We start from the raw sequence: 26,877 nt of genomic DNA, 5'->3' as shown, positions 1-26,877 counted from the left end.
CGGCTACCCTTCGGAAAAATTCAAGTGACCACTATCGCAGGTTTATCCAGCCCAAAAGTTATCAAGTAAAGAAAATGGAGAAGTATCCATCACAAGAAAAAATACTTTCTGTAGGTTCTCTAACTCACTCTGCGTGAAAGGAAAAGAACTATTTAAAGAGACCCTTACCAGTGGCGGATCCAGGGGACAGGCCTGTGGGGCCCGGCCCCCCTTATTTTTTGCCAAACTGAGGCCCGAAGGGCCGAAAAAAGTTTTTGAGAGACCGCCCCCCCCCCCCCCCCCCCCGCCTCCCCGTCCCCTTATCTAAGGGTCTGGATGACCGAGGCCCCCGCCTTATCTCAAGTCCTGGATCCGGCACTGCTTACAGACCATTCACAAATGTACTAATTTAGCGTACTGCTACTGAATTGTGGTACATTTTAGCAAAGGATCACTCACTTGAGAATAAGACAGGCAAAATTATAACCCATCTACAGGGACCAAGGATCCCTGCTAGCAGCCAATGCTTGCGGAGAGGGGGGAACCAAGGCTACGAGGCAGGCGTTTATTAAGACGCGCGAGTCAAGGCGTTTTCCCGCGTCTTTATTCCTCCTTTACGTTTCATCTTCAAACACCTGCCACGAAGGCAGCTGGGGAGTTTAAGAAACCACGACGGCGAGGACGGGGAAAACATCGCTTAAAAAGTGAATTCGTGTTGTTTCAATCTCTATCGCGATTATTATTCGCCTACTTTGTCAAATGCAAGGGAACTCTTTAGGAGTTAAACTCCTAAGAGTCACCTCTAAGTTCAGAAAGAGAAAGAAAATTTCGTCTTCGCTTGTTTACGTCCTCTTGAAAACGTGAAACCATAGCTAGTGGAGGAGACTGGTTATGGAAGCCGGCAAACATCAATGTTGAAAACAGTGGTGCTGTGGTTTATGTTGGAAGCTCCCTGACCGTCCACAATCCTCTGTTTTTTGTTCACAAATTGACTGAATAAATTGATGCGATGTTTCTATTGGTCAATAAGTTCAAATGATAGGAATGCTATTGAACGTTGTGCACGGTCAGTTCCAAAAAAGTTAACAAAAACATATAACAAACGGGTTTCCGAGCGAACAAACGGGTTTCCGAGCCATTCCACTTAAATAACTATGGTGAAACTAAGCATTTTCACGTCGTAATCGTGCAGTGACGGAAAAGAAATGTACCAAAAAAGTGTGCTTCACGTGCACAGTTTTTGTTTTTCCTATTTGCAGCCTACTGCTTTTTTGACGTTCTTGTTTCCGTTGCCGTCGGCGCCGTGGCATCTTAAAATCACTACTGGTACCACAAAGTGACCGTGAACGCTTGGAAGAGAGTTTGGCGAGTGGCCGCTTAATAGAGGTTTGAGTGTGTTTAAAGAATTGGCGATAATAGCATAACCTGGCCATAAGGACGCAATATCGTTGGCCAACAACTCCCAACATCGTTGGATGTTACATGTTGCGTCCGTTTGTTGTGTGTTGTTGGGAGTTGTTGCGCTAACATTGTTAGGCCAACGATGCTGGGAGTTGTTGCGTCCGTTCACACTTAGCTCCAAAAGCTGACTATGTATTCATCAGAGTTCAGTGTGAGTAGCATCCGTTTTTTCATCCTCATCTGCTAAATCTTCAGTCTGTGATATTTCTTCTTCTCCTTCAGGGAGCTCTGATGGATCGATTGCCTCCTCTTCTTCCTCTTCTTCGTCCGCTGGACCATTCAGAAGTCGCTGAAGATCTTCATATTTTATTTCTTGGATCTCCTCAGGAGATACATAGCCATCTTTGTTTGCATCAATTTCATTGAAATTCTAACAACCGGATGACAAAAACATATGCAATTATATTATGAACTTTAAAATGAGAAACATAATCACTCACAGTCGAACCTCCCATGAGCGATCACCAAAAATGTAATGACTTAGTGTTTGCTAACAGGATGTGGTCGCGTACGAGAATCGAACGGCAGCAGGTGAGAGTTAGGTTCGGTTCAGACGCTGATCCACTCATGTGCCGAACCTAACTGATGAATTAAGTACGGCAAAAGAGCGGCGTTTGAATCAATTTGGTAAGGCAGTTTTAGTTAAGTGCGGCAAAAGTTCGACAGAGTCTGTCGAACCATAGGTAGCCCAAAACGGCCATAAATCGGCCCATGGACCACACAGGAGACACGTAACACACATTTTATGTAAAGTAAGCTGTTTTTTGTTCAAATCCTTTCATTTTCGTAGGTTACAGAAACGATAGGTTTTACAAATCCTTATGTTTCGAACGTTACGCAACAATGGCGATACTCGCCGATGCTCATATTTCGAGCCCGGACTGCCAGTGGTTGAACTTTTGTCGAACTTAACCTATGCTGACTTATGTTCGACACAAGGTGCGCCGTCTGAATAAGATGTCGCCCCCGTGTCGCTTCAAAGTCGAACTTATTCAGTTAGGTTCGGCACATGAAAAGTACGGCGTCTGAACCAGGTCGTAGGCCCGGTTCAGACGCCGAACTTTTCATGAGCCGAACCTGATGATTCGAATTAAGGCCGACCTCAATTATTTAGACCGGCAGAACTGTTTCAGACGCCGATCTCAATTCCAGTCGAACTAATTTCAAAAGGAGAAAAATGCTCATTTCGGTCAAACTGCTCGCAAAATACGTTCTTGTAATTTAAGCGTTAGGCACATGAAAAGTTTGGTGTCTGAATCAAAGGCGTTTCAAAGTCGCTCCAAAGGCGAAATTCCCGACCGGACTAGGAGGGAAGAACAGCTAAGCTGTTCCAAATTCAAATAGGCGTTCCTAACTGATTGAGACGCCGAACTTTTCATGCACTTAATTGCTGCGGAGCGACCGAAGGGAGCGAGCAGCAACATAATCAGGATTTAAAGGAAATATATAAGGGGCGACGAATTCTCGAATTCATCACTTTTTACCACAATGCATTGCATTTAACCACACTTTTTACCACAATGCATTGCATTTAACCAGAGTGCATTGCGCCACGAACAACAACAAAAAAAAAACACGGGGAAGTTCGGTGGGTGAGAGAGTGCATCGTTCGCTGCTCAGACTTAGAGTTTTCTTTGTGGCAAATTTTCTACAGCACGGTTAGAGGTCTTACCAAATTTTAAGACACGCAGGAGTCTTACAGATGAGTACGATCGTTAACTTGAGGATTGGATTTCAATTCAAGAGCCTTTGACTCGTCCAGGTGTTAAACCTGACGAGAAGATGAGCATTTGCTCTTCGACTCCGCAACACGGGGGGATATACAAATTCCAGCTTGCTAGAAAGTGATGTGAAAGTGAGAAAATGTCATGCAGTGCTATTCTTAAGAAACTGTTTGAGCCGAAAGTGGATGTGATTTTGACCATTCGCTTCAAAATAACCGCGGAAATCGAGATAACAAAACATATGTTTTGTGTCCTACTTTGCAGACGAGGACGTGTATCGGCGTTTTGAAAAGCATAATTATGTTTTTTCTTTCATTCATTGCCATGGAATATGCGTTTACATTGTTTTTTCACTGTTAATAGCTCGGTTAATGCGGCTGGCGATCATCTTGCCGGCGGAAGTTTCATGGAAAAGGAATAAAATAAAAGACTTTTCCTGACAATTACGTAATCAGCCTCTGTGGTGCAGTGGTTAGGTGTAGTCGCGTCGAGCCGAAGGTGCAGGGTCCGAGTCCCACCGAATTCTTTATTCCTTCTTTCTTTTTTTCCCGTTTTTCGTGTTGTTGTTTTCTATAAATATATAGCTAAATAACTGTTACTTAATAAAGTACAACAAACAGCAAGAAAAGTATTGTGTTTCCAGAGAAAATATCGTGCACCATATATTAAATATATGGATAAACAATCTGAATTTCTATTATTTCCTACAATTTACTGTGGGAAAACCAGAGTTGTAACTAGTCTAACTACTTGAACTTGATCATTTTCTAAACAACGTTCCCACGAGTTCTTTCTATAGACTGATAGTAATTATTCTAGTACTTTCCAACATGTAAATAGGACATTCAATGTCATTTTCGATTCTATTAAGTCTCACTGCCTAACTAATGCCAGTATCAACAGAATGTGCCGCAGCATTACTATCTCTTAGATACCCTAGTTCGATATATTAGGTTCGGCTCATAAAAAGGTCGGCGTCTGAACCAGACTTGACGCTAAGTTAAGGCTAATTTTAGTGTCTAATTCATTGTTAGCGGTAAAACAATACGACCAGTTACCTGTTCTAATAACTCTTTGATCACTACACCAGGATAATCAGCCTGAGGAAATAACAACGACAACTTCAGCTATACTCTGAATACACTTACCATTATTTTAGTTTACGCTGATGAAAATATACATTGTTACGTACATACAACAGGGTTTCCATTTTTATAAAAAGTAGCAGGAGGAAATTGAATTGTATCCGACTCACTAATGCGCCGCGGAGCAGCGCCGGTACGGGAGGGGGAGTCCCCCTCCTGTTGGGAGGGTGTCCGGGGGACCTCCCCCGGGAAATTTTGAAAATTTGAACGTCCAAAGATGTATTCTGGTGCATTTTCAGGGCTCAAAACGTGATTTTTAACAGGTCAAAATCGACATCATCAAAAAATTCCATTGATTTTTTTTTCTTCAACTTTCTTCAATCATTTACATTTTATTTTGTTTAAGGCATGATAGAAAGTATAAGCCTAGTGTTTCAATGTTTAAATTAATGATCTGAAATTTCGGCACAAAAGTACCCGACGCGAACATGGCAAGTAGCCGGCACCTTGCGACGGGCGTCGGCAAGTTTTGAAAACCCTGATACAAGATAATATTGATACACCATTAATTACAAACCCTCGTTACAAACTTATTTCCAAAAAAATAAGAAAAGCTTAAACACTTCAAACAACACTATCCTTTCAGAAGATGCTAGACAGTTAAAAAGGTATTTTAAAAATGTTAAAGATGAATAAAGCATTCTCTAGTCTCCTTCACTTTGTTTAGCGGTTCAGTTCTTCTCACCTCCATTAGTTTAGTCCATTCCTGCAAGGTTACTGTTTTTCCACCAGTAACTTCCAAAGCAGCTTGCCTGACATTAAAATGCAATAATTTTACTTGAAATTAACTTTAAACAAGCGGATTTTAAGAGAGATGGCACACAACGTGAATCCAGATACTTTTGAAACCGCCTAGTTTTCTTAATGAATCGGCATTCCATCCACACGGAACCAGTGAATCCGTACACCGAAACCGCATATTTTTTGAAACCGCTCCCTAGGGTGGATTTTTTTTTGATCCGACGGGTTTGGTGAATTTGTGTGGACGACTGAAAACGGATATCCTTGAAGTCAACTACGTTATAAACTCGGGTCCAGTCTTAAATGAAAACTTTCAAGTTGAAAATGGCGGACAACAATGTTTTGATTGCAAGTTTGCTAGCTCTTATCGCCGTTTGAAATCAAGTTTGCTATTTTGACGACAACAATTAGCCATTTCAAAAGAAGACTTAATCCGCATCTAGACTATGGAATCTTTTAGGTCGAGACAAAGGCGTGTAAAACGTTTTCACTCTGAACCTCGTCAAGGAAGATTTGGGTTCGTCCAGGGCGAAGAAGTGCCTGCCTGGTGGGACAACGTACAGGCACGCCTGGTCATGGTACTCAAAATAGCAACAACATTCAAAAATGCCGCGAAATCACATCACGGGTTCGGTTTGCGCATGCCTACCAGCTAGCAATGAGGAAATGTAAATCGCATAGCGTATTCGTGTGGTTTGACAAATTGAACGTGATGGAATAAGTGACGTTTTCGCAGCCGCCGCCGCCGTCGTTGCTTAAGCTGCAAGAACGCGGTTTCAGCGTATCCGGATTCGTGTGGACATGGCCTTAAATTTGACAGTTTTATGTTCACTTGGATTGTAGTGTAGTGGCATTTTCTTTTCTCCACATATTTCATAGGACAACAGATTTAAAGAAATAAATCTGTGACAAGCTTGAATGGAAAAGGGCAAGAATCATGAAGCTAATTATATGCCCTTTTAATTTAGGCTATGTTCACGGATAGGTCTTGGTGCTGACACGAAAATCTATCCGGTATTGTGTGAACACCTATCCGATAATGTGACCCTCCACTTTACGGATCGGCGAGGCGCAGCTTCGATCCGTTACAGTAATCGCGCCGCCACAACCGTTCTTATGTGCGAACAGAAGCCCTAGTCGGTATGATTTTCGTGGCGGTGCAAAAGCTATCTGGCATAGCGTGAACATAACCTTAGAAACAGTTTCATTTCGTATAAAGGAGAAAAAGAATAAGATATACTAAAGAGAGGAATGGGAAAATACGCAAGTAATACAGAACATATGGGGGGTCGGTGTGGCGGCAGTGATTCATACATGTACTGAGCAAGACAATATACGGTGGATAATTAATAATACAGAGGGATCGGTACTAACAGTTTTGGGGGATTTAATTAATTATTTTCTACGTGTAAAACCTTGATACTATGGCCATTTAATGGGTTCTATTGGAACCAACCAGTTCCAATAACACACATCAAATGGCCATAAATCGGCTCGGAAACTACACAGGAAAGAAGCAACACACAACTTAAGTGAGGTTAGCCGATTTCTATTGAAATTTTTTCACATTCGTAGGCTGTAGAAACAATTGCTTTTTCTGCCATACAAATCCCCATATTTTGAACGTTACGAAATAGAGCCATATTTCGAGCTTAGGCCCCCTGTGGTAGTACAGTATGATTGCAACTAAAATACGCACTTACCTAATTGCTTCACTGGGATGGAAGTCAAACAAACTAAGGGGAACTAATTCTTTGTCTTTGTGAGGACTCACTTCACAATCTGTATGGTTGAAGTTCGTGAAATGTGCCCACCATATATTGACAGCAAGGTTACGCGAACCGTAGGAACGGACCTGGTGTATCCACCTAGGTGAAATATGTGGCAAAAATGAGATTATCCATTTCTTGCATCAAATAAATAAAATGACAGTAATTTAATAAATATCAATTCATGCTGCATACCATTTTGAACAGTAGCAATCAAAAATACCATATTAAACACTTAACAACTGATCGCGAGGGAAAAAGTTAATTTTCTTCCCCGAGAAACTCAAGGGAAACAAAACTAACAGTATCCCGAGGGACCAATCAGTAAGTGATTTGTTATATAGCAGGAAATTTTGAAGCTGGAAATTCATTAAACCCTGCTGAAACGGGCGGTCGTCGGTCAACATCTGCGGCTAAACAGTGCACTGTTACCCTCTGACGTCATATATTTAGCAATGTTGACCGTTGAGAGATTTTAGCCGGAAGCAGTTTCATTGTTAGATGTCATGTGACCTCGAGGTAACCATTTAGAGCGCAAGGTGTTGGGAGAAAATTTCCAGCTATACAGCAATTTAAATTATTGATTCTATCACTTGGGAAAGATTATCATACAAATATACCATGCTCTATTCTCGGGGAGTAAGTATAGGAATTAATTGAATGGATTTTGCGGATTGGGAAACCTACAAGATGACCTAGCAAGAGAAGCCCCTCTTACCCCCCATGCAAAAGCCAAGGGCAAAACCTGGCACGAAACTCCAACAAGACAGCCTAAGCTAATTTATTTATACGTGGCTGAATCTGTGAGCGGGCAAGATAAGGCAAAAACCTGAGCGGCTACCTGAGCGGGCAAAATGGGTCTAATTTGCCCGTTCAGGATTTCCCACCTTGGTCCCACAAGAAAAGAGTTCTCTTTTTGGCCATATTACAATCAGCTCGTTTAGTCATGATGGCTGGATTTTGACCTCGTTGTTTTGTGTTTTTTTTATTGACCTCACACACACAATAAAACCTGGCCAATATCCATCTTCACCTCATTCTTGGTCAATAATGCACACATATTACCGTGCCGCAAGAAGTGTTTAAGGAAGAGTGCGAGTGCGAAGGGTAATTGGTTTATGGTTAGTACCAGCTTAGCAGTCTCCCACAATCAGCGGTCAAGCTTTAAAGTGTAGGCTCACATGGAACGTTGTTCCTTCCTCACAGCCTGTTCAGCTGTGTTGGTATGGAGCGGTTGGAAGAGGTTGTTTTAGCATTCCTCGCGGCTGTTCTCATCTTGTTTCTTCCTCCACATCTTTAGAAGCGGTGTTTTCACCTGTACTGCAGCGTGTTTTCTCCGCCTTTAGTTTTAAGACAACCCTGTCTTTGTCTGTTGATACTACTTCTTCAAGTTCTAGAAGTAATTCTACCTCAGCCCCTCCGGTAACACAACACCTTTCCCATCCAGTCTGACCGTGCCTCTATCGGATATTGATTTCTTGATACAGGTAATCTCAAGGGCACTTGCTGAGTCGCTTCCTTCGGTGTTGTCATCGCTTCGGGACCACTCAGGCGGGAATGTCAACATGGCCGCGACGGCTGGACCTCTTGTCTCCACCTTTTCAACGCGTTTGTTGTCTTCCTCGAGCTCCGTCACATCGCGCACAACTTACACATCTTCAGGTACTCTTGTTGCTCCCTCGTTTACATCCACCTACAGCACTTTAAGCGGTCCTTACCTCATTCCATCTTTCCGCCACGTCCGTCTACAACCCGTTCGTTGAGGTCTGGTTGGGAGCTCTTGTGGCATAGTGGGCGCGTTGGTTGGTTCCTTGGCGCTCTCCCCTCAGCAAAGCATTCATGATAGGCTAGGATATGTGCTAGTCCCGTACGAGCTGGTGACCAAAATTATGGGGGAGGGGGGGAGGGGAGGGTTGTAGACCTGGCGGACTTACAACTAGACTATATACACCCCCTAGAGATCTCGTCACAAGCGTTTTTGGAGGGAAAACGGACATTGTACATAGCTTTGATTTTGTTTCTGCTGATTCGTCAGTTAATATTTCCTCGTTACCGTTGCGTTGTCCTCTGGTTCCAGTTTCTTACTTGCATGGCCTGCCAGTTTCCCCTCGCCCCCGGTTGTTGGGTCCCCTGGCGGAATGTCCTCAGACACAAAATGTCTTACTTGCAGTCCGAAGTTAAAATGGGCAGGGTGGCGGGCCCCTTTCTCCCAAACTCCTCTCCCAAATCCCCATGTGACGCGTCTTGATGTCATTGTTTTGGTCTCATTGTCATTGTTAGTGAGGACCATTCTCTATAGTACATGAAAGGACATGAAATAGTTGAGGGCTGCATCGTTCAGTTTGATTAAGGTACCCTAATGCCAAAACTATGCGAAATGCATACTGCATTGTGCTAGTTCATCAGGGCTATCACCAGTTATTAGGCATGAGATGGCGCGGCGCCTTCTATGCAGACATGTTCCTACCTTTTGATGTCAGGTCACCTGCAAAGCAGATTTAGTTGAGAGGATTGCAAAACAGAACTATGACATCACTTTCCTGATGTATTACCTAGACAACTGTCATACTCTTAGCACTCCTAGCTTGTCGGTTGCCAACGCAATCTGGACAAGTCCAATAATTGTGTCGCATAATTAATTTGCAGAGGCCTTCGATAATGATGACCTTCCAGTCCTTCACAACCGTGAGTTCTTCCTTGACCTAGAGTGGTTCAGGTTGCAATAATTTTCCAATCGTGGAATGGTGGGCTCATGGCTCCCAACACAGGTATCCCAGTCAATCGAATACAAAGAATCTTTTGTAGTGGCGGCCTACATTTCGGGTCCAAAGTGGTCCTCAAAAAAGTCAACTTCCTACCGGAGAGTAGCCCAGTGGCAGAAATCCTGCGGTCAGGCACTTCAAGAACCCCTTCCCTCATGTCACTGGTTCGCTATCTCTGTCTCCTGGCGGCTTGTTACTCTTTTCCTTTCACTGCCTTTCCAGTTAGGGAAAAGTCAAACCCTATTTCCGACTCACCGTTGCCTTCTCAGTTTCAGCACTTCCCGAATGGCTAGCCCCTCATGCAGACACCAAACAAACCACGGTCCCACGGTCTCTCTGCATTGGACCTTCTCTGACCGACACATGCCCTTTCTACCTTACTCATTGTCTCTCCCCCTCCACTAGAAAACTTTATGCATCGCCTTAAAGCCACTTCCTGGCATTCTGCCTTTAAAACAATAGGCTCTCTTCTTCAGGATCAGTACTTGCAGCAAGCGAGACGCTTGTACGTTTCTGCTCTCATCTTGCAGATACTCTCTACCACCCACCCATAAAGGTTTACCTAGCAATCTGATCATTACACATCACGGCCGAGGTTCTGCCTGACCAGTTGGTCGGTTACCTTAGGCTTCAATGTGTTGCGACCACGACCATCTCATCAAAACTCTGAGTAGATGGTCTAGTGATGTGTATCAGATGTACATTTGCAGTCCAGTTGGCATCATTGTAGGCATAGCAAGTCAGCTCACATGACAAGTATTTTTTTTGTTTCCTAGCCCCCCAAACCTGGTCTACTAATTCATTTATACTTCACCCCAGTAGAATAGGGTGCCTTCGGGCTCTGGTAGTTTAGGGACAGGGGCTTCCCCCAGTTCTGAGCACTTTTTACCTCTCTCCAACCTGAGCCTGGTAAGGTAGGAGAGTCTCCCGGCTTGGAATGGGGGTTCATGGCTGGGTTGCGGGTATTTGCCAGCCATGGGGGCAGACTCTCTCTAGGGGCTGGCTGGCCACGATGGAGGCCCCTGAACACCCCAAGCACCATTTAGCGAGGCAGCTGGTTGAATATTTAGTCGGATGGAAAACTAAACAAAATTAACAGCCACGAGCTTAGCAGTCTCTGCTGGTCTGCAGTCCAAGTGTAGGCTCACAAGGAACGCTGTTGCTTTGTCACAGTCAGGATTGTCTAGTCTTTTCTTAAGTAGTTTTCATAGAGGCTGTGTTGGTTTTGAGCAGTTTTTAAGCAGTTGTTTCAGCATTCCCCAACCACCACACCTTCAATCTCTCTTTTCACTGATTCATAAGTGTGACAGGTGCATAGAATGGCGGCTTATAGCTGGGTTGTGGGGATTTGCCAGCCATAGAGAGCGGATTCTATCTAGGGGCTGGCTGGCCACAGTGGAGGCTCCTGGTACACTGACCTTTCAATATGCAAGGCAGCTGGTTAAATGGGGGTTAACAAAAGAAATTGTAAGCACTACCTACCTGGAGGGTATAAACAAACAGTCGCCTGGTTCCATAAGAACCTTGTAGTAGGGGATAGTCTGAAGGCCTGGGAATTTATACATGTCTACACTGTCCACATCAACAGTTGAGAATGCTCCTTCTACCTTGTCAATGTGCGCTTGTTCAAGATAAGACTGGAAAAAAGAATAAAGAATAGGTACACGTCAAAAAGATGATCATATGTTCATCATTATCAATATATTTAAAAAAAATTACGAATGGAATTACAATCATTTGATTGCCCATTTTGGCAAGTAGGATCCCAAAAAAAACCTTGACAGTACAGAACTCTAAAACAGGCCAAGAAAGGAATTGTCAGTTTCTAGTAATAAACCAACGTGGCACTTAAAGATGAAGTGTTGTTATGGAATAGAGCCCCTTCTTCTGCAGACATCATTAGCAGTAGATGACAACTAGAAACACTGATGTATCGCCTTACTTAATTGTTGTCATGGAAGTAGCAATTAAATTATCATAGGTCCACTGTAAATCTGCACTTCCATTTGATAGGCTTAACAAACATATATCAGTTTAGGTTTGAAGCCGTTACACTGTCTAACATTACTATGTGATAAGCTGGTTCTTTAAAATGGTTGGTCATCATCATTTTATAGAGAAAATGTTCCTCAGTGAGAAAAGTGTCTAAGCTGAAGTGTGTCTCTAATAAATGCCAAAATTAACTGAACAGTTGTCACCTTGTTGATCATAAGTAACTCCTTTGTTCCATCAAACAGACAGTTTATGTTATCTACTGAATCAAAGTGAAGAACAGACTTGGTGCCTCCACTGCTAAACCAGACAACCGCATCCTGCAGGACTTCAGTATACCCACCACATCTTAAGCTCTTCAATAAGGCGTACTCCTCTAAAAAGTAAAATATTGTTAAGCTGGATTAAGAGAAATGTCTGGTTCTATCTCGCCTAGACTTTAATGATATAATATTCTATCCAATTACTGATTGCCTTTTAAAAAGGTTACAGCGCATCCAGTTTGCGGTAGCCAGTTTTGTTTTTGGATGCTATGTGAACAATATTGACTCTATCCTTAAGTTAGGCTGGTTGCCTATGAAAGAACGTAGAGAATGGCACATTCTAAAGGCCACGCACAAAGCTATATACTCTCATGATTGGCCTAGAAACCTTCAGCTTGAGCAAGTAAGACATGCCAGAAATTTACGGTCATCAAGTACCATAAATCTAGTTATTCCCTATTCCTTGGACATGTTTCAGTATAGCGCGGCAGCCCTCTTCAATTCTCTGCCATCCAATGTTAAATAATAATTATTTTAAATCCTTCAGTAAGCAAACATTAGGTATTTTAAGGGAGCACTGCCAGAATAGGGCACAACAATTTCTTGCATAGTTTTAATTAATAATGTATATGTTGTGGTTCAATTTTATCCTTGGTTTAAATTTTACTTTCCTTTGTTTTGAGGTATGGTAATATATGATAATGAGTTTGAAACAAAGGGAAATAAATTTAAACCAAGGATAAAATTGAACCACAACATATATATTGTATAATTATTTTTACTTTTTATTACCTAGCTTTTTTACAGATTCATAATTCAGATTTATGTATTTTTTTCCTTTTAATTTCCTTATTTTAATCTTATATCAGGCGAAGAGCCATACCATGGATGTACTGATATTAAACCGTTATTAATACTACTGTTATTAGTACTGATATTAAACCATTATTATTATTATTATTATTATTATTATTTATTTAATATTTATTTTTTTTGGAGGTTTTTAGTCACTGGTCATGATGATGCACAATAATGTTTATCAAATTTAAAAAACATAAATACTCTGGGACTGCGGGGTGGAGAATTAAATAAATTAAGATCACTGCAGTTGTAGATGCAACTTCTCCAAAACGAGATTCAAACCCTTAACCTCAGCAATACTGTTGCAGCACTCTACTATTATTCAGCTAACAAACCAACTGGGAGCTGGTCATTGAGTCAGTTCGTAATTATAAACCCTTGTAAGGATGAACATGTAACAATGAATATATAAAAATCATTATAGGAACTGTGGGGTGAGGAATAAAATGATCAAAGCAGTTCATCTTAGTTATTGACACAAAGTTGCATCTGTGACTGTGATTCCCCACCTCTCCCAACTGTGGGGAGTGTTTTTATTTTTAAAAAACGTAGGAAACTAAACTGGAATTTAATAAAGAGGGTGGGTGAAAACTAACGGCTGGATTATTGAACACGTTTGTATTAATAATACCTCTCATTTTGAGTGGAAGAGACTCTACCATGTAGATGTCTTCATTCTTATAGCGGGAGATAAAATCTTGAAGCTTGAAATGAAATGTGGCTAAGGATCTGTTTTCTTTTTTTCCTTCTTCAACATCAATGCCCACTTCACCAAATCTCTCACTAACAAGAGAAAAAGAATATTCCAACTTTTAATGTTATTTTTGCTTACCAAAACAGGGGCGGATCCAGGATTTTTTTTAGGAGGGGGTGCACTCGTCTCTTGCTCTACTTCAACACCAATAAACCACATAGTTCTTTTTTCTTTTTTTGCAGAATACCAGTTGTATTAGAAAACCGCAGGTCATCTCAGGGAGGGGTGCGCACCCCCTGCACCCTCCCCCTAGGTCCGCCCCTGCAAAAAAATTATACTGACAAAGAAAAACACAAAGCGAGTAACCTGATCTTGTGTCTGAATAGCAAGGGACTGAAATTGCATTGGAAAGAGTTCTTGAATGAAAGGGTTGCCTCTTCCAATTCCAACTAATTTTAACACTCAAACCACAACCATATCAATAAATAATTTAGTCACGCAACTCAAACAGTACTGCAGCAGGATAAATACATGTTTAAAGACAATACAATAGCATTTTGCTAGAGGCAAATAAATAATCCCCATTCAAACAACACCCTTAATTCTCCTAGGGAGAAATTCTCCTAGGGAGCTTTTGGAGAAAATTTGCATCTCAAAATATAATCACTATACCCCATCAAAGGGGGTGTAGTGAAAAAATATTGGATAACCTCATTCACAGATGAAACTAAACCTGGTTAAGTCCTTCTACAAAACAGTGCTGACATCTTGTTCGGGCCCCCACCTGTTTACACTGATTCCCCCGTTAAGAAAGCCATTGTCAATCTGCTAATCAGGATGAAAGGAAATTTGAAAATAACACACCTCATCCAGTATTTTGTTCAGTCCATTGGGGGCACAGAACGACGATCTCTACACTGCTAAGCAGACACTACTAACCGAGGTTAAACTACAGTAGGTCTGCATTGCAGGCTAGCTGGAATTACAATGCTGCATATTTATAGACCTGAACTGATGATTTCCACTGATTAAACAGATACCACTGGGATGAGGATTAAAGTGTCACCAAGCAACAGCAATGTAATTAAAGACTCTTTAGACATTTAGCATATGGAGTATCTGCAGTTTTAATCATCAACATTGTGAAGCCCATTGGCAATATTTCAATATTTTTATTATTCTAAAACATAGATACTAGAATAATTTATTTTTGTATTCTAAATTTCAAGTCAGATTTTTACCATAGTTTTTTTTTGAATGCCATCATTTTTGTTGAACACTTAAGGCATGTTTTTGACAACACAAACGATACCTTTTTACATAAAGAAAGATTATAACAGTCTGATATAAAAACAATTTCCCTTTCATTTACAAAACCTACTGAACACAATACATCAGCAATCTGACCAATGAGGGAATACATTGTATAACATGAAACTCTTGCTTCATTTAACCCAGCCACATAACAGACCTTGTCACGGTTTTCGACGTCATCTTGACGAGTAGGCAAACATGTGAGAAACTACAGAGTTTATATGAGAATCTAATGTCGAATAATTTCCGTAAAACGGCTTTTCTGCAAAAAATATCAATTGCAAACTAAAGCTACAAAGCGAAGGATTGTCCTTAAACATTTTGGAGGCATACCTGTGTTTAAATTTTCCAGAGGCTTGCTTTAGATTTTCCATATATTTGTCTGTAATTTTTCCTGGGAATTTCTTACAGACAAATGTATAGAAAATTTAAAAAAGAGGTTCTAGGTCTTCTAGCGCACGTAACACGCTCAATTTTTTTCAGTAGAATCCTTAGGAGTGAACCTTTAGTTTACAATTCATATTTTTTTCAGAACAGCCAATCTACGGAAATTATTTGACATTAGATTCTCATACAAACACTGTAATTCTCATGCATTTGCCTACTCGTCAAGATGGCATCGGAAACCGTGACAAGGTCTATTTAAAAGAAAATTTGCAGTACAGAGAAAGATAGAAAAGCTAATTATCAATCTAATATCATGCACCTGTCACCAGCAATCATACATCAGCATGAATCATTCTGATCCAACAAGAGGGCTGACAGTTTGTAATCTTAAAGTATTACAATCTTTTTACAGATTGTCTGAATATTAATAGGGTCAAACATTTGGCTCGTTGATGCCTCCTGAAATTTTTGGTGCAGTACAGTAAGAATAATTGTATGTGGTAAACTCTTGAATTTCACTCTTTTTTCAAGACCAGCATTACATGTGGGGATCTGATATAATAGCTGCCCACAGGTGCAGATACAGATGCCATATGACATGCTAAGCCAAAGCCATATGCATATTAATTAACAAAAATTTGCCCAACTTTTGAATTTTTTTTTCTTTTTCTTCTTATCATTAAGCTTATTTTAATTTTTTTTGTACCTGTTAGTCACCAATATTTGTTTCTGTATTAAATCCACCAAAATGAATTGCTCTTGCAAGTTTAATATAAAAACACAGGAAATAAAATCTCCCATATTGTCTTCAAAGAAACCAATTTTACTCGATCACCACAGTTATCAGTATCAAACTTTTGAATTAATTAAGATACACTAAATATAAGAGTTTCAAAATTAAAGCTACCAGGAGACCCGTAGACGATCATAGGAAACCTAGCCATAGCAAAACAAAAACAATAAAAGCTTTATAACTATTATTCTGGCCGGTAGACTTAAAACGCCGCTATATATAATTTAAGTGATTTTAAAAAATAAAGAACAACACTCGCGTCGTAAGAAAAACATCTTTCAAAAAAACAAGCAAGACAGCTACTTGTCTCACCTCAAATAACCATCAGTCCATTTTGAATAAGCAGGCATGCTCTTTGCCGCTCCTCTTAAAAGTAAGGGTTTTCCAGGACGAACATTTTCCTCAAAGAATTCTTGAGGCCCTGGAACAACCTCTGAACTTTCTATTGATCCTGATGGCGGCTGATGAGACCCTAAAGGTTGTAAATGCCCTGGTGGGTGTTGAGATTCAAGAGGAGATAAAAAGCAAACGGAAAATAAACCTATTAGCAGCCGCATGTTCCTTCAAAACACAAGAAAAAGTACACGAACATGAACTTCCTTGAAATGGAACAACTTCGGCATTCGGCACAATTGACGAATGTTTATCGCCTGTGAGACAGCTGACCGACCAAAATCGACGAACAATCGATCGATCAGCGCTTGACGTCACGCAGTAAACAGGGACGCAGTTGTATAGCAACTCGGGTCCTAACATTTGTCCTCTCAATCATAGAATCGTTAATAGATTATTTTACTTTTCCTTTCATAACTTTCGAGTATTGCTTAATATAGGATTTGGTCGGCTTCCTTGTGCAAAGGCGGAGAGCGATTTATAAATCAGGGAATGAAACGATGCCGATTTGTGACTTGCTGTGAGCTGAACAAGCGGGGAAGACGCGGAGATCGAGGCCGATTGCTTATTTGTCTTGGAGTTGTTGGAATTCAGCTGTGATTTCTTGGAGTTTTTAAAGCTAAGGACTCTTAACTTAATCAAGACCAAAATGATGGCCACGCGAAATCCGAAGGTCGCTCCAAAGCGAAAACCTTCGAAGCCTCAAGCGCGCGAATCTACTCTATCCAAAGATCAAGGTGAGTTGAATCAGCAACTGACTTTTATATCTGGTAGACCGGCATGTGGTGTTCCACTTTCGCTGTTTGATTTGTAGCAGTGGGCGAAAATTAAGAACTTATTTGCTTGAGATGGTTGGTTGGATCATAACAAGTTCGTGTGTTTGTTCTGTTTCTTGAATTTAATAAGCTTAAATGCGATCTGCTGGGTAAGTTCAGTATAGTTTCGATTAGCTTCCACATACAGTACGTCAAATGTAGGTGGTTTAAGATTCTCCTCTGCCGCGTAGCAAAGTAACCTTAATGGTGAAACCTTAAAATATGTAAGGCAAAAGTTGTGATGCTTTGTCATGGACCTTTCAATGCCCACTAGGCACTAGTTTTGCAACAACAGCTGTATTTCTGAGGCAGCTATATTTTTGGATCCATGTACTGGTACATGCAGCTTGTGCATACCTAAGATCATGCATACCTAGGGCACTGCTTGGCCAAGTATTTGTTGACACTATCGACTGACACTCGCTCATCATGCAGTGGTGTGGTCTAGGCAGAGGCAAGTTAAGTCGGACATGTTGGTGGGCGCTCTGCACATGCTGATTAAAAGTTAAAACCAATGCTTTATATTGTAAATTTAAATGAGTCAAGTATTTCTTTTCTTTTCTTTTCAATCTGTGATTTAATATTACCTTGGTTTAAAGTTTTGTCCTGCCTAGATTAGCATAATACAATGTAGCTATTTGCAGGGCATACAGTATATAATTTTGTAAAACTTAATCATTTTGTTAATAATTTACATTGTTGTTGTTGTTGTCATTGTTGCAGTGGAAAGTCGGTAACTTAGATGGCTTTCACAGTAATTATGTTGATCGATAGTTGACCAGTTGATATTTTAAATGGTGTATTGGCTGATGTTTTAAGTGAATGTTGGCCAACATATTGGGCAATACTCAATCCGTACATTGACCGGCAGAGAAGGTCGATTTATTGACATTAACCTGCATCAAACTATTGTGTCAGATAGTTTAAGACCCCATTCATATGAAGAAAACCTGTCCTGGGCAGAAGAGTAAACCTCTCAGCTGAACTTTAATGAGTGATCATGTGAAAAAAAAGTTGACACCTTTGTCCGAGTTAATACTGGTTGCACATGTTTTGATTGTCTCACCTTGACTGAGTTGGGGAAAAGCTGGTCCAGCTAGGAGGGTGACCTGGCTACGTGTACACAGGTCACCCTTCTTGCTGAGCTAAGTTTTTGTATCTTGACATGTAAATAATTCACCATATTTGGTAAGGAAATGGGCAACTTGGGTAGGCAGGTGACTCTTTTATACGGGACGGCTTTTCTCTATATAAAAGGGGCCTAAAAAGACTTAACCATGCATAATCTGGCTAAGACTCAGTTACCCAAAATATGTGGCCATACTCACATTTTTTGTTAACGTGGTTAATTTTAATTAGATAATTGGAAATAACTTGGTTTAGCCCCCTAGTATGGCTGGGCAATGAAAAGTGAACTGTGAAAGTGACTTTCCATGATCCCCATCTGAGGATCCTTTTTTGGCAAGCTGTGAAAGTGACTTTCTTTGTACCTTGCACTGGCAAAAGGAAGTTTAACTTGCTCTGTCATTTGAAAATGTTGGACTAGTGTTACAGTTTTGTTGAAACCTGTATTAAGCAGCATGGGTATCAGTTAGCCCCCAACTTTTCTTCCTATATTTTCTGTAATACAAACTTGTGTGAAGTTGACATCTGCATCAAAGTGATACTAACCAGGGTCTAGTAGATTTTGTAAACGCTGGTTTCTTTGTATTTGCCTTATTTCGTAGTGCCAATAATGTTATGTTGATTAATGTAACAGTATTTTTTAAAGTTTTGTGAACAAATACATGTGTTTCAGGCTGGACAGACACAGATGACACAGAAGGAACTAAAGAATCTGGCGAGTCTTCAGATCAAACTAAGGATTTGACTAACGTTGGACAAGCAATGAAAGGAAGTCTGATTTCCGTCAAAGAAGCAGACGAATCCAACAGAGAAGAAACTGGTGATGAAGCAAATCAGTCAGAAACAAATGGTGCCAGTCATGACAATCCACAGACAACAGATACAGAGGTCCAACAAACTACAGACACTGAGGGAGTTAATGGAACAGAAACGGATTCTCTGGGGAGCATGGAGAGTGGAACAAGACGGAGATTTAAACGGAATACAGTTGTACCCACTGATGCAGAGGATAGTGGCCGACAGACTGATCCAGAAGTGGAGTCTAGAAAAGGTATTATATTTTGTGAGATTGAATCCATTGCAAGTGTTGTGTGATCTCAACGGTCAGGTGATTGTAATCACTGATGAAGTTCAAGAGTTTCAGATGAAGTAGACAAAAAATTTAAACTAATTGCACTGAGCTATGAAACTCCATAATGGCCACCTTGGGGTCAGTAAAAAAGTGGCCATTATGGAGAAGGTGGCTGGTGTACGGAGGTTCAAACGAGAGTCAATGTAGGGACCGTCCACATAAAAAAGTGGCTGATGTTTGGTGGTGGTCGTTGCTAAAGGTTCATTTGTAGTAAAATGTAACAAGCTAAATGTTCTGGTGGATACATGTATGTTACAGGTCAAAAGTAAATTCATGTTAAAATTTTTTCACCTAGGTTGATTCTCAATTTCCTTTGTCTCCTAGCCCTAGTTCATGAATATTTAGGGTTAGAGAGAAAGGAAAATTATAGAGAATCAACCTAGGTGAAAAAATTTTAACGTGAATTTAATTTGGACCTGTAACAGCTATGGAATATTAAAAAATGAAATGATTTTGTTGGTCGTGACTTTTAAGTTACATGTATAAAATTTTTAAGATGCCTGGAGTGTTGCTGAAACTGATGCTGATGTAGAGTCTAATGCTGCATCAAGTCGACCAAGTTCTGCTCACCACAGAGCCAGGCAGCGTCCTGCCACTGCAGTTGCACAGCAAGTCACCCCTGCTGCCTCAATACCAAGACCTATGACAGCACCAGCTGTGGATTACCGGTCCCAAGTTAGACCTGGAACAACTGGAGCTTCACGTCCTAAATCTTCAGGATCCCGCCCAAGATCAAGGGGTGATGAAGAAAGGCTTAGTCGCCCTGCCTCATCTGCAGAGTCACCTCCACTGGCAATCACAAATGGGGTGAGATCTTGCTTAAGTTTGTAAACTTATGGATTGCACTAATTTTATTCGCTAACAAGTGCAACTGCATATAAAACATAGAGAGTTTACACTTGTTTTTGCAGCAATGTGTGGTTTGTAAGGCCTAAGCATTACAGAAGTATTAATTTTGGACTAATTTTTGTGTGTTACATATGTATTTATCTTTTAAAAAACTGTTCTTACAAATCTGTGTAATGCCTTTGTGTATTTGTTTACAAAGTAATTTTTTTTATTATCATCCTCTAGCGTAAAGTTAGAATTTTATAAATGAAACTTCTGGTAAAGATCCCCTCTCGAACACAAGCACGTTTTTTTTTCCAATTTGCCTAAACCTTGTGCAAATCTGTTAATATCTGTGATGCTTCTACTTTTGTAGGAGGTAGTTCCCTGGGAGGAACCATCACCAGATTCCAGCATGGGAATGCAAGATAGGGGTAAGCATGCAAACTAGAAACCATGAAGGTACTTGTATGAGTAATTTGGCCGAAACTATATTGTATTATTCATATTATATTTTTGGGGAATGTTAGATAAGGGTAAGAGTTAGTAAGGGACTTTCAGGGATCTGTTATTCTGTGAAACTTTGATACCAAGAGTTACAAACCTACGTAAACTACTGCACCTTTTCACCCCACCCCCGCCCCCCCCCAAAAAACAATCATTTGTCTGTGATTGTTGTTTTTCAAAACAATACAATAACCTTTATTTAACATGGTCAAATGTGCTTGGCTAAATAGCTACTTTACAGACATGCCACGAAAAATAAAGTAGAAAAAATAGTAGAAAAAAGATGTGTATTCTCTTCAAAAACCTATATAATAAATATTTACAATTATCAAAAATAATGTTATTAAAGCTAAGAGTAGATCATGCAATAATAATTATTATTTATGTTATGTTGTGAAGGCTAATTGAAATATATTTACATGATGGTATTTGCGCGTATAAAATGTTAATCAAACTGTGATGTCAATTTTATTAGTGGCACGTACTTGGTCAGGAAACGGAATAAGTTTAACATGTAGTTCAATTTCTTGTGTATTTCATGCAGAAAGCTCATCAAGTCGAAGCAGTGGTCTTCTGGCACCTCCTCAGCTTCAAGGAGAGCAGAATGCTTACATCCCATACATTTATGCTAAAGACTGCATTCAAAAGGTATGTCAACTATTTTTTATCCATCTTCAGGATGCATATTATTGCTGGTAACTCTCTTGCATTTTGTACTTAGATTCAGTCTGTTATTATTCAAGGATCAAGGGTAGTGCAGTGTTGAGAGCACCTCACACCAGTGTGGCCCATGTTTAAAACCCAATGTTAATACCAGTGAGTTGAATTTGTTGTTGGTTCTCTCCCTTGCTCCAACAGGTTTTTCTCTGGGTACTTCAGTTTTCCGCTCTCCTTAACAATCATTACCTTCAAAACTGCAACACACGAACATGTTTGAACCAGTTCTTAAGAACTCATAAACAAATGGGTAAACAATTAAATGTAACTGGCCTCTTGCAGTCAGGCTCGCATCTCAGAGCCTAATGCACGGCCAAAGTGCTTGCGAAGAACTGAACTCGTATCCTCCTATTGCAGACTTAACTTCAGGTAGTTTAGTTGTTGTTTGGTCTGTTTGTAGGTAATGGACGATATGAAGAAGATGAAGAGTAATCACGTGAAGGTGATTGATCGCATTCAGGATCAGTACAAATCAGTTGAGGATGATATTCAGGTAGATGCCGCACAATGACTTGAAAAGCTTCTGTTTCATTGTTATTGATGTGTATATATAACGGTAATAGGACTGAGTGGAGTCCAGTTTGGCCTGTTATCATATGAGTGATGATTACGGACAGAATTGGATGACACGAAATACTGTTACCAGTTAATCATAAATATAACAAATTTGTGATATTTTAGGCTTTTTTCAACTTAAAACACAAGAAATTCTGAGATTTTTTTGCCAGCAGTGAAAAAAGCCATTTAACCGTGTATGTGCAATGGTGCGTACTGTCCAATTACTTAGAGGCATGACGCATACTGTCCAGTTACACTGTGTTATTAGTGCTGAAATCAGGGCAGTTGAAAGCCAATCAGACTTGGGAATTTTGTTATAGTTATGATTAATTGTCTAAGCTTGTATGGAAGGTAGTGTGATCCTGATTCTTTTATATGGGCTATATGTTTAAGGGTCATTCAAGAGGGTTCCCCATACTAACCGAGCAGCACTCGTGCAGTGACAGTGACAGGGACATAATGTTTAAAATGTACAAACACTGCATTTCACACATCCCCGATATGTAAGTGGACACATCTCCTAAGCAGATGCCTTTTCTGTTTCCAGTGGTGTTCACCTAAAGAATGTTTGATTGAAATAGACTGATGTTGGTGGCTAGGGCGGAGTGTTTTTTAATTAAGTAAATGTTTCCTTTTTCCTTGATCCTATATGTGGGTGCTTCAAAGTGTGAATGCCATTATATTCCATTCTTTTGAATAGGGTAATATGGAACATTGTGAAGTTTTGATTTTCAAGTCTATACCGCTATTTATTTGATTCAGCTAATATTTGGCTTTTATCTTTTCCAGGCCAAATTCAACACTTTTGTTTTGAACCTTCGTAATGAATACTCAAACAAAGTCACTACTTTTCGTCAAGTGATCACCATTCATCGTGAAGACTCACTTCGCACAAACACTCACTGGGAAGATACAGTGAAGGTAACTATCAGTGTAGCCATTGTTTTAGAGTCTGAGAGCAATAGCTACACTTGTAAATTACACTTGTAAAAGTTTTATTAAATTGACCCCTGGTCTTTCTGGTATGGATTTAAAAAGGCAAAAAATGGTCTCAGCTGCTTGTTAGAAGCTACTCTTGATTTCTTACCCCCTTCATGTTGTACTGGAGTGATATTATATCCTTCTGGATTTTATGGAAGCAATAACTAAAAAAAGCTTGCTTGTAATATAATATTTTCAGAGCCTACAAGCCAAGAACCAGACACTGCTGAACGAGAAACGCCAGCTGCTTATTAAGAACAGGGAAGAATTCACCCACCTGGAAAATGAGAAGGTGTGATTAATGCTGTTATTTCACAGATTTACTCACATACAAAAACAGCTTAAGCTGATTTCTTTTCCTCAACGTCACCATGAACATAATCTGGGTCAAAGGAAAGCAAAATTTTAAACTGGTTTGTAAACTTTAAAACCGAAAAAAAAAAATGACCTACAACCCTAACAAAAGATGTGTTATAGAGTGGCAAGAGGGTGCTATTTGCTAGTTGCACCACTTTTTACTTGTGTTTGAACTCAAATGAACTTTGAGAAATCATAAATTTTTGTCAGGAATTAGCATAACTGTAGCATGGCTTCACTGCATTCACTGTAAGTACATATGTATTTGTAGATATGAGTACTTAACAGTGAATGCACTCTTTGTATACTTTTTTAACTTTTCATTCAATACCTTGCCTTGTAGGTGACAGCAGTCAAAGACTTGACAAGGATGTTAGATGAAAGACATGCAAAATACACTCTGTGTGAGTAGCTTAGCATCTATTCTGTCATTAAGCTATTGCAAGGTGTCTCCAGATGTGTACATAATTATCTATGCTGAAGCAAAATAATGGTAATCTTTCTCTCCAATCATTTTCTACAGTACTGGCTGACTTCAAGAATGAGCAAGAAAAAGTAAGGGAGTTGGAAGAGAAGTTAAAATCTTTAGAAGAACAAGGACTGAAACAACAGGAGGAGAGTGAAAGTCAGTCAAAATCGCACCAAGATGAAATCACAGCTTTGAAAGAAAAACATGAAGGAGAAGTCACCGAGTTGAAACAGCAGCTAGAACTTGTTCAGAAGGAAAAGCAGGAAAAACAAGAGGAGCATGAAAAGGTGTTAAAAGAGCGAGAGGAAGAAGAAACTAAGAAGATCAATGAATTGACAGAGAAGCATGCAAGTGAAGAAGGTGCACTTAAAGCTGAGCTGCAAAAACTACAAGAAGAAATTGAGACATTAAAAGCAAGGTAAGTTGAATCATCTTCATCATAAGTTCCTTTTCGCCAAGTGGGTTCTATATAGGACAGGAAATTACATCAGCTATATGCAGTGGTCTTTGTCATGTGGAACAGCTGATACTACACTCCCCTTTCCTTAGTGTTAACTCATGAATTTCTTTTCCTGCTCTCTTTATCCAAGTCTCTTTGGACTCACTCTCTTTCCCCTGCCTTCATCTCTTCCTTCAGCTGTTTCCAGTCTTCTTCTCAGTTGCTTTCCAGCTCTTTCATGTATCCAGCTATGGGTCTTTTTTTATTTTCAAGCCAAGAACTTATTTAGCAGATTCACTAATGTGTAGATAATAAACAAGGATGAAGATCATATTTGATGTGTAGGTCTTCAAAGTCCAGCTTTACCATTCCTTTTTGTCTCATACAAGGCAGCTGAATTAGTTTTTCAGCTGTGTTCCAAACCAACATCTCACTTACCCCGTGTAAATTTTGGAAAGTGTTATAAACATGCCCAAGGGGCCAGGAAACACAGATTTTTTACCTTTGCAATCAAACATTCCGGTGATCATGATGATTATGTTCCATTTTTCTCTTTTTAAACAGTGGAGTAGCTGCAGTAGCAACAACAACAACTACAGTGCTCACAACAACAGCAGTGAAGTCTGAATCAACAGAGCCACAAACAACTGAAATCCTTAAAGAAGAAACACAGGCAGAAGTCAAGGAACAAGATGAAGTTACTGACCAAGCTGCTGCAGTCAGTGCTGCTGCTGTAGCAGCTGCAACTACAACTACTGTCACAGTTCTTGACAATGCTGAAAAGGAGCGACTAACTCAGGAGATTGCAAAGCTACAAGAAGAACTAGAGAAGAATAAAACAGAAGTAACAAAGTATAAAGAAGAACTTGAAGAGGGTAAAGAAAGAATTGTATCTTTAGAGGAGGAAGTCAGTCATCTTGGCAAGGAAAAGACAAGGTTTGAGAAACAAGCTACTGATAACAAAAAGGTTAGTTAATGCAATTCTTTTTGTGTAGGTTAAGGGCTGTTTGAGTCGCTAATGGATAAAATGTTTTTACACTAATGTTGTGAATAAACAGAGTGTAAAGGTTTTGATAGCCTGCACCATGGCTAGGTCTAAAGTACAAGTCACATTCCACAGGTGAAGGGTACAGGTCACGGCTCCAAAGATAAATTGTCAGACCACACAGATTCCCCTTGATCTAATAGAGCATTTTGTTAAAATATTAGGGCTAGGAGACACTTTTAATGCTATTCATTTATCTGTATCATGGCGGCCCGTACTTTGACCAGTGGAAAAGTGACATGTTTTTTAGATCCGCCACCCCCATGTGTGTACCAGGATTTGAGTATGTGTCATTTTTAGCCTGTTAGAAAGCCGTTGTTGATTTGCCAATCAGGTTGAAGGAAAATTCAAAACACACTAGCACTTCTGGGGTACTAGCTGTGGTTAGATTATGCTTGTGATGCAGGCTAAGATTTGAGTAGTGTATTGAATAAGGTCCTTTTAAGGGATTACTTAAAAATGGCAAATGATTTATTCAAAATGTTAACTGTTTGCATGTTTTATGTCTCAGGAGCTTCGTGAAACAAGACAGCAGTGCACAGCTCTACGAGAGCAGCTTCAAGGTTTGTTAGTAGTGACAGCATCTGCAGGACAAGTTGATGATAATGAGACAGAAGAAAAACTAAAAGCTGCTGAAGCTGAGAAGCAGGCATTAGTTGATGAACAGAACAAAATGAAAGAGGAATTTGAGAAGTGGAAAGAGCAATATCGACAAGAACATGAAGGAGAAGAACCAAGTGAAGATGACAGGTTAGTGTTGATGTGACAACGGCAATTTGTCATTTTCCATTCTCTTTTTCTAAACTTTGAACATGACCCCACCATTTGGTGTTTAACTTTTATTTTCAATGATGTCTGCGTGGCTGTCACTAAAGTCCTGGGACTTGGGATTTTCCCTAACTGCTATGTCAGAGCATGACCCCTGGCTAGTTTTGTAGGAAACAAAAGCAAAATAGAACCAAACGAACTTCCTGCCTGTTCAATTCCTTGCTTACTAACTGCATATACCTGACAACTTAAAATCTTGGTGACTGCTCTGCATCTGAATGTAGGTGTCATATTAGTGGATTGCTCCTTTATCATGTTGGTTTAATTGTGACTCTGATATACAAGGGGTTGGGGATCAACAAGGTTTATTCTTTGAACTTCTTCTAATTGCTTTGTTTGTTGTCCCTTTGATGTCATGTGTGTTATCAAAACGACACACTTTTGGCAAAACAGACTAAACAAGATTTTAAGTGAGTTGAGAATACTAAATATATTATTATGTCAACAACCATCATTAGCTCAAAACACTGATTTGTAAGGGCAAACTTGCTGTGTTCCAAGTTTCACCTCTACTTTGTTTGTTCATATTTTAAGGACTGAAGAAGTACAGGCCATGATGGAAAAGTTGAAGCAGGAGGAGGAAAAACTGAAAAAGGCTGAAAATACAATTGCTGTCATGACCATGTTGAAGGAAGGCACAGTTCCTGAGACTGTTGCCACTGCAGGTGAACACTCAGTGTTCTTGTGCTTAACTGTCTTGCATAAATCAAGTCAACAAAACAACAAACAAATGCATGTAGTTAACTTCACCATTATCACTCACTGTTTCCATCAAAATCACCTTCAGTAATAACATTG

The 26,877-nt window shown here is 39.9% G+C and overlaps 2 protein-coding genes across 2 annotated transcripts in view; one reads left to right on the top strand and one right to left on the bottom strand.

Annotated features, from left to right (window-relative positions):
* Positions 1-1,104: 1,104 nt before the first annotated feature.
* Positions 1,105-16,539, bottom strand: LOC140937544 (bifunctional peptidase and arginyl-hydroxylase JMJD5-like). Its single transcript, XM_073387104.1, has 8 exons — positions 16,198-16,539; positions 13,329-13,480; positions 11,780-11,949; positions 11,064-11,218; positions 6,754-6,918; positions 4,995-5,061; positions 4,223-4,264; positions 1,105-1,810 (listed from the first exon to the last, which is right to left on the bottom strand). Exons 1-8 carry the CDS (start codon positions 16,440-16,442, stop codon positions 1,580-1,582), a joined length of 1,227 nt encoding a protein of 408 aa, XP_073243205.1. The 5' UTR covers positions 16,443-16,539; the 3' UTR covers positions 1,105-1,579.
* Positions 16,540-16,640: 101 nt separating this feature from the next.
* The window catches only part of LOC140936300 (uncharacterized), a 31,641-nt gene continuing 21,404 nt past the window's right edge, over positions 16,641-26,877 (top strand). The window contains exons 1-13 of the mRNA XM_073385745.1: positions 16,641-17,015; positions 18,892-19,269; positions 19,847-20,157; positions 20,555-20,612; positions 21,230-21,333; positions 21,803-21,895; positions 22,750-22,881; positions 23,141-23,233; positions 23,642-23,702; positions 23,822-24,185; positions 24,771-25,173; positions 25,763-26,001; positions 26,614-26,744. Of these exons, the coding sequence (XP_073241846.1) occupies positions 16,928-17,015; positions 18,892-19,269; positions 19,847-20,157; positions 20,555-20,612; positions 21,230-21,333; positions 21,803-21,895; positions 22,750-22,881; positions 23,141-23,233; positions 23,642-23,702; positions 23,822-24,185; positions 24,771-25,173; positions 25,763-26,001; positions 26,614-26,744 (2,455 nt within the window). The 5' untranslated portion in view covers positions 16,641-16,927. The remainder of the gene's footprint in view (positions 17,016-18,891; positions 19,270-19,846; positions 20,158-20,554; positions 20,613-21,229; positions 21,334-21,802; positions 21,896-22,749; positions 22,882-23,140; positions 23,234-23,641; positions 23,703-23,821; positions 24,186-24,770; positions 25,174-25,762; positions 26,002-26,613; positions 26,745-26,877) is intronic.

The sequence above is a fragment of the Porites lutea genome, chromosome 5, assembly GCF_958299795.1.
Source record: "Porites lutea chromosome 5, jaPorLute2.1, whole genome shotgun sequence".
Taxonomy (NCBI): domain Eukaryota; kingdom Metazoa; phylum Cnidaria; class Anthozoa; order Scleractinia; family Poritidae; genus Porites; species Porites lutea.
The sequence above is the reverse complement of the archived record's forward strand: the minus strand, read 5'-3'. Positions and strand labels throughout refer to the sequence as shown.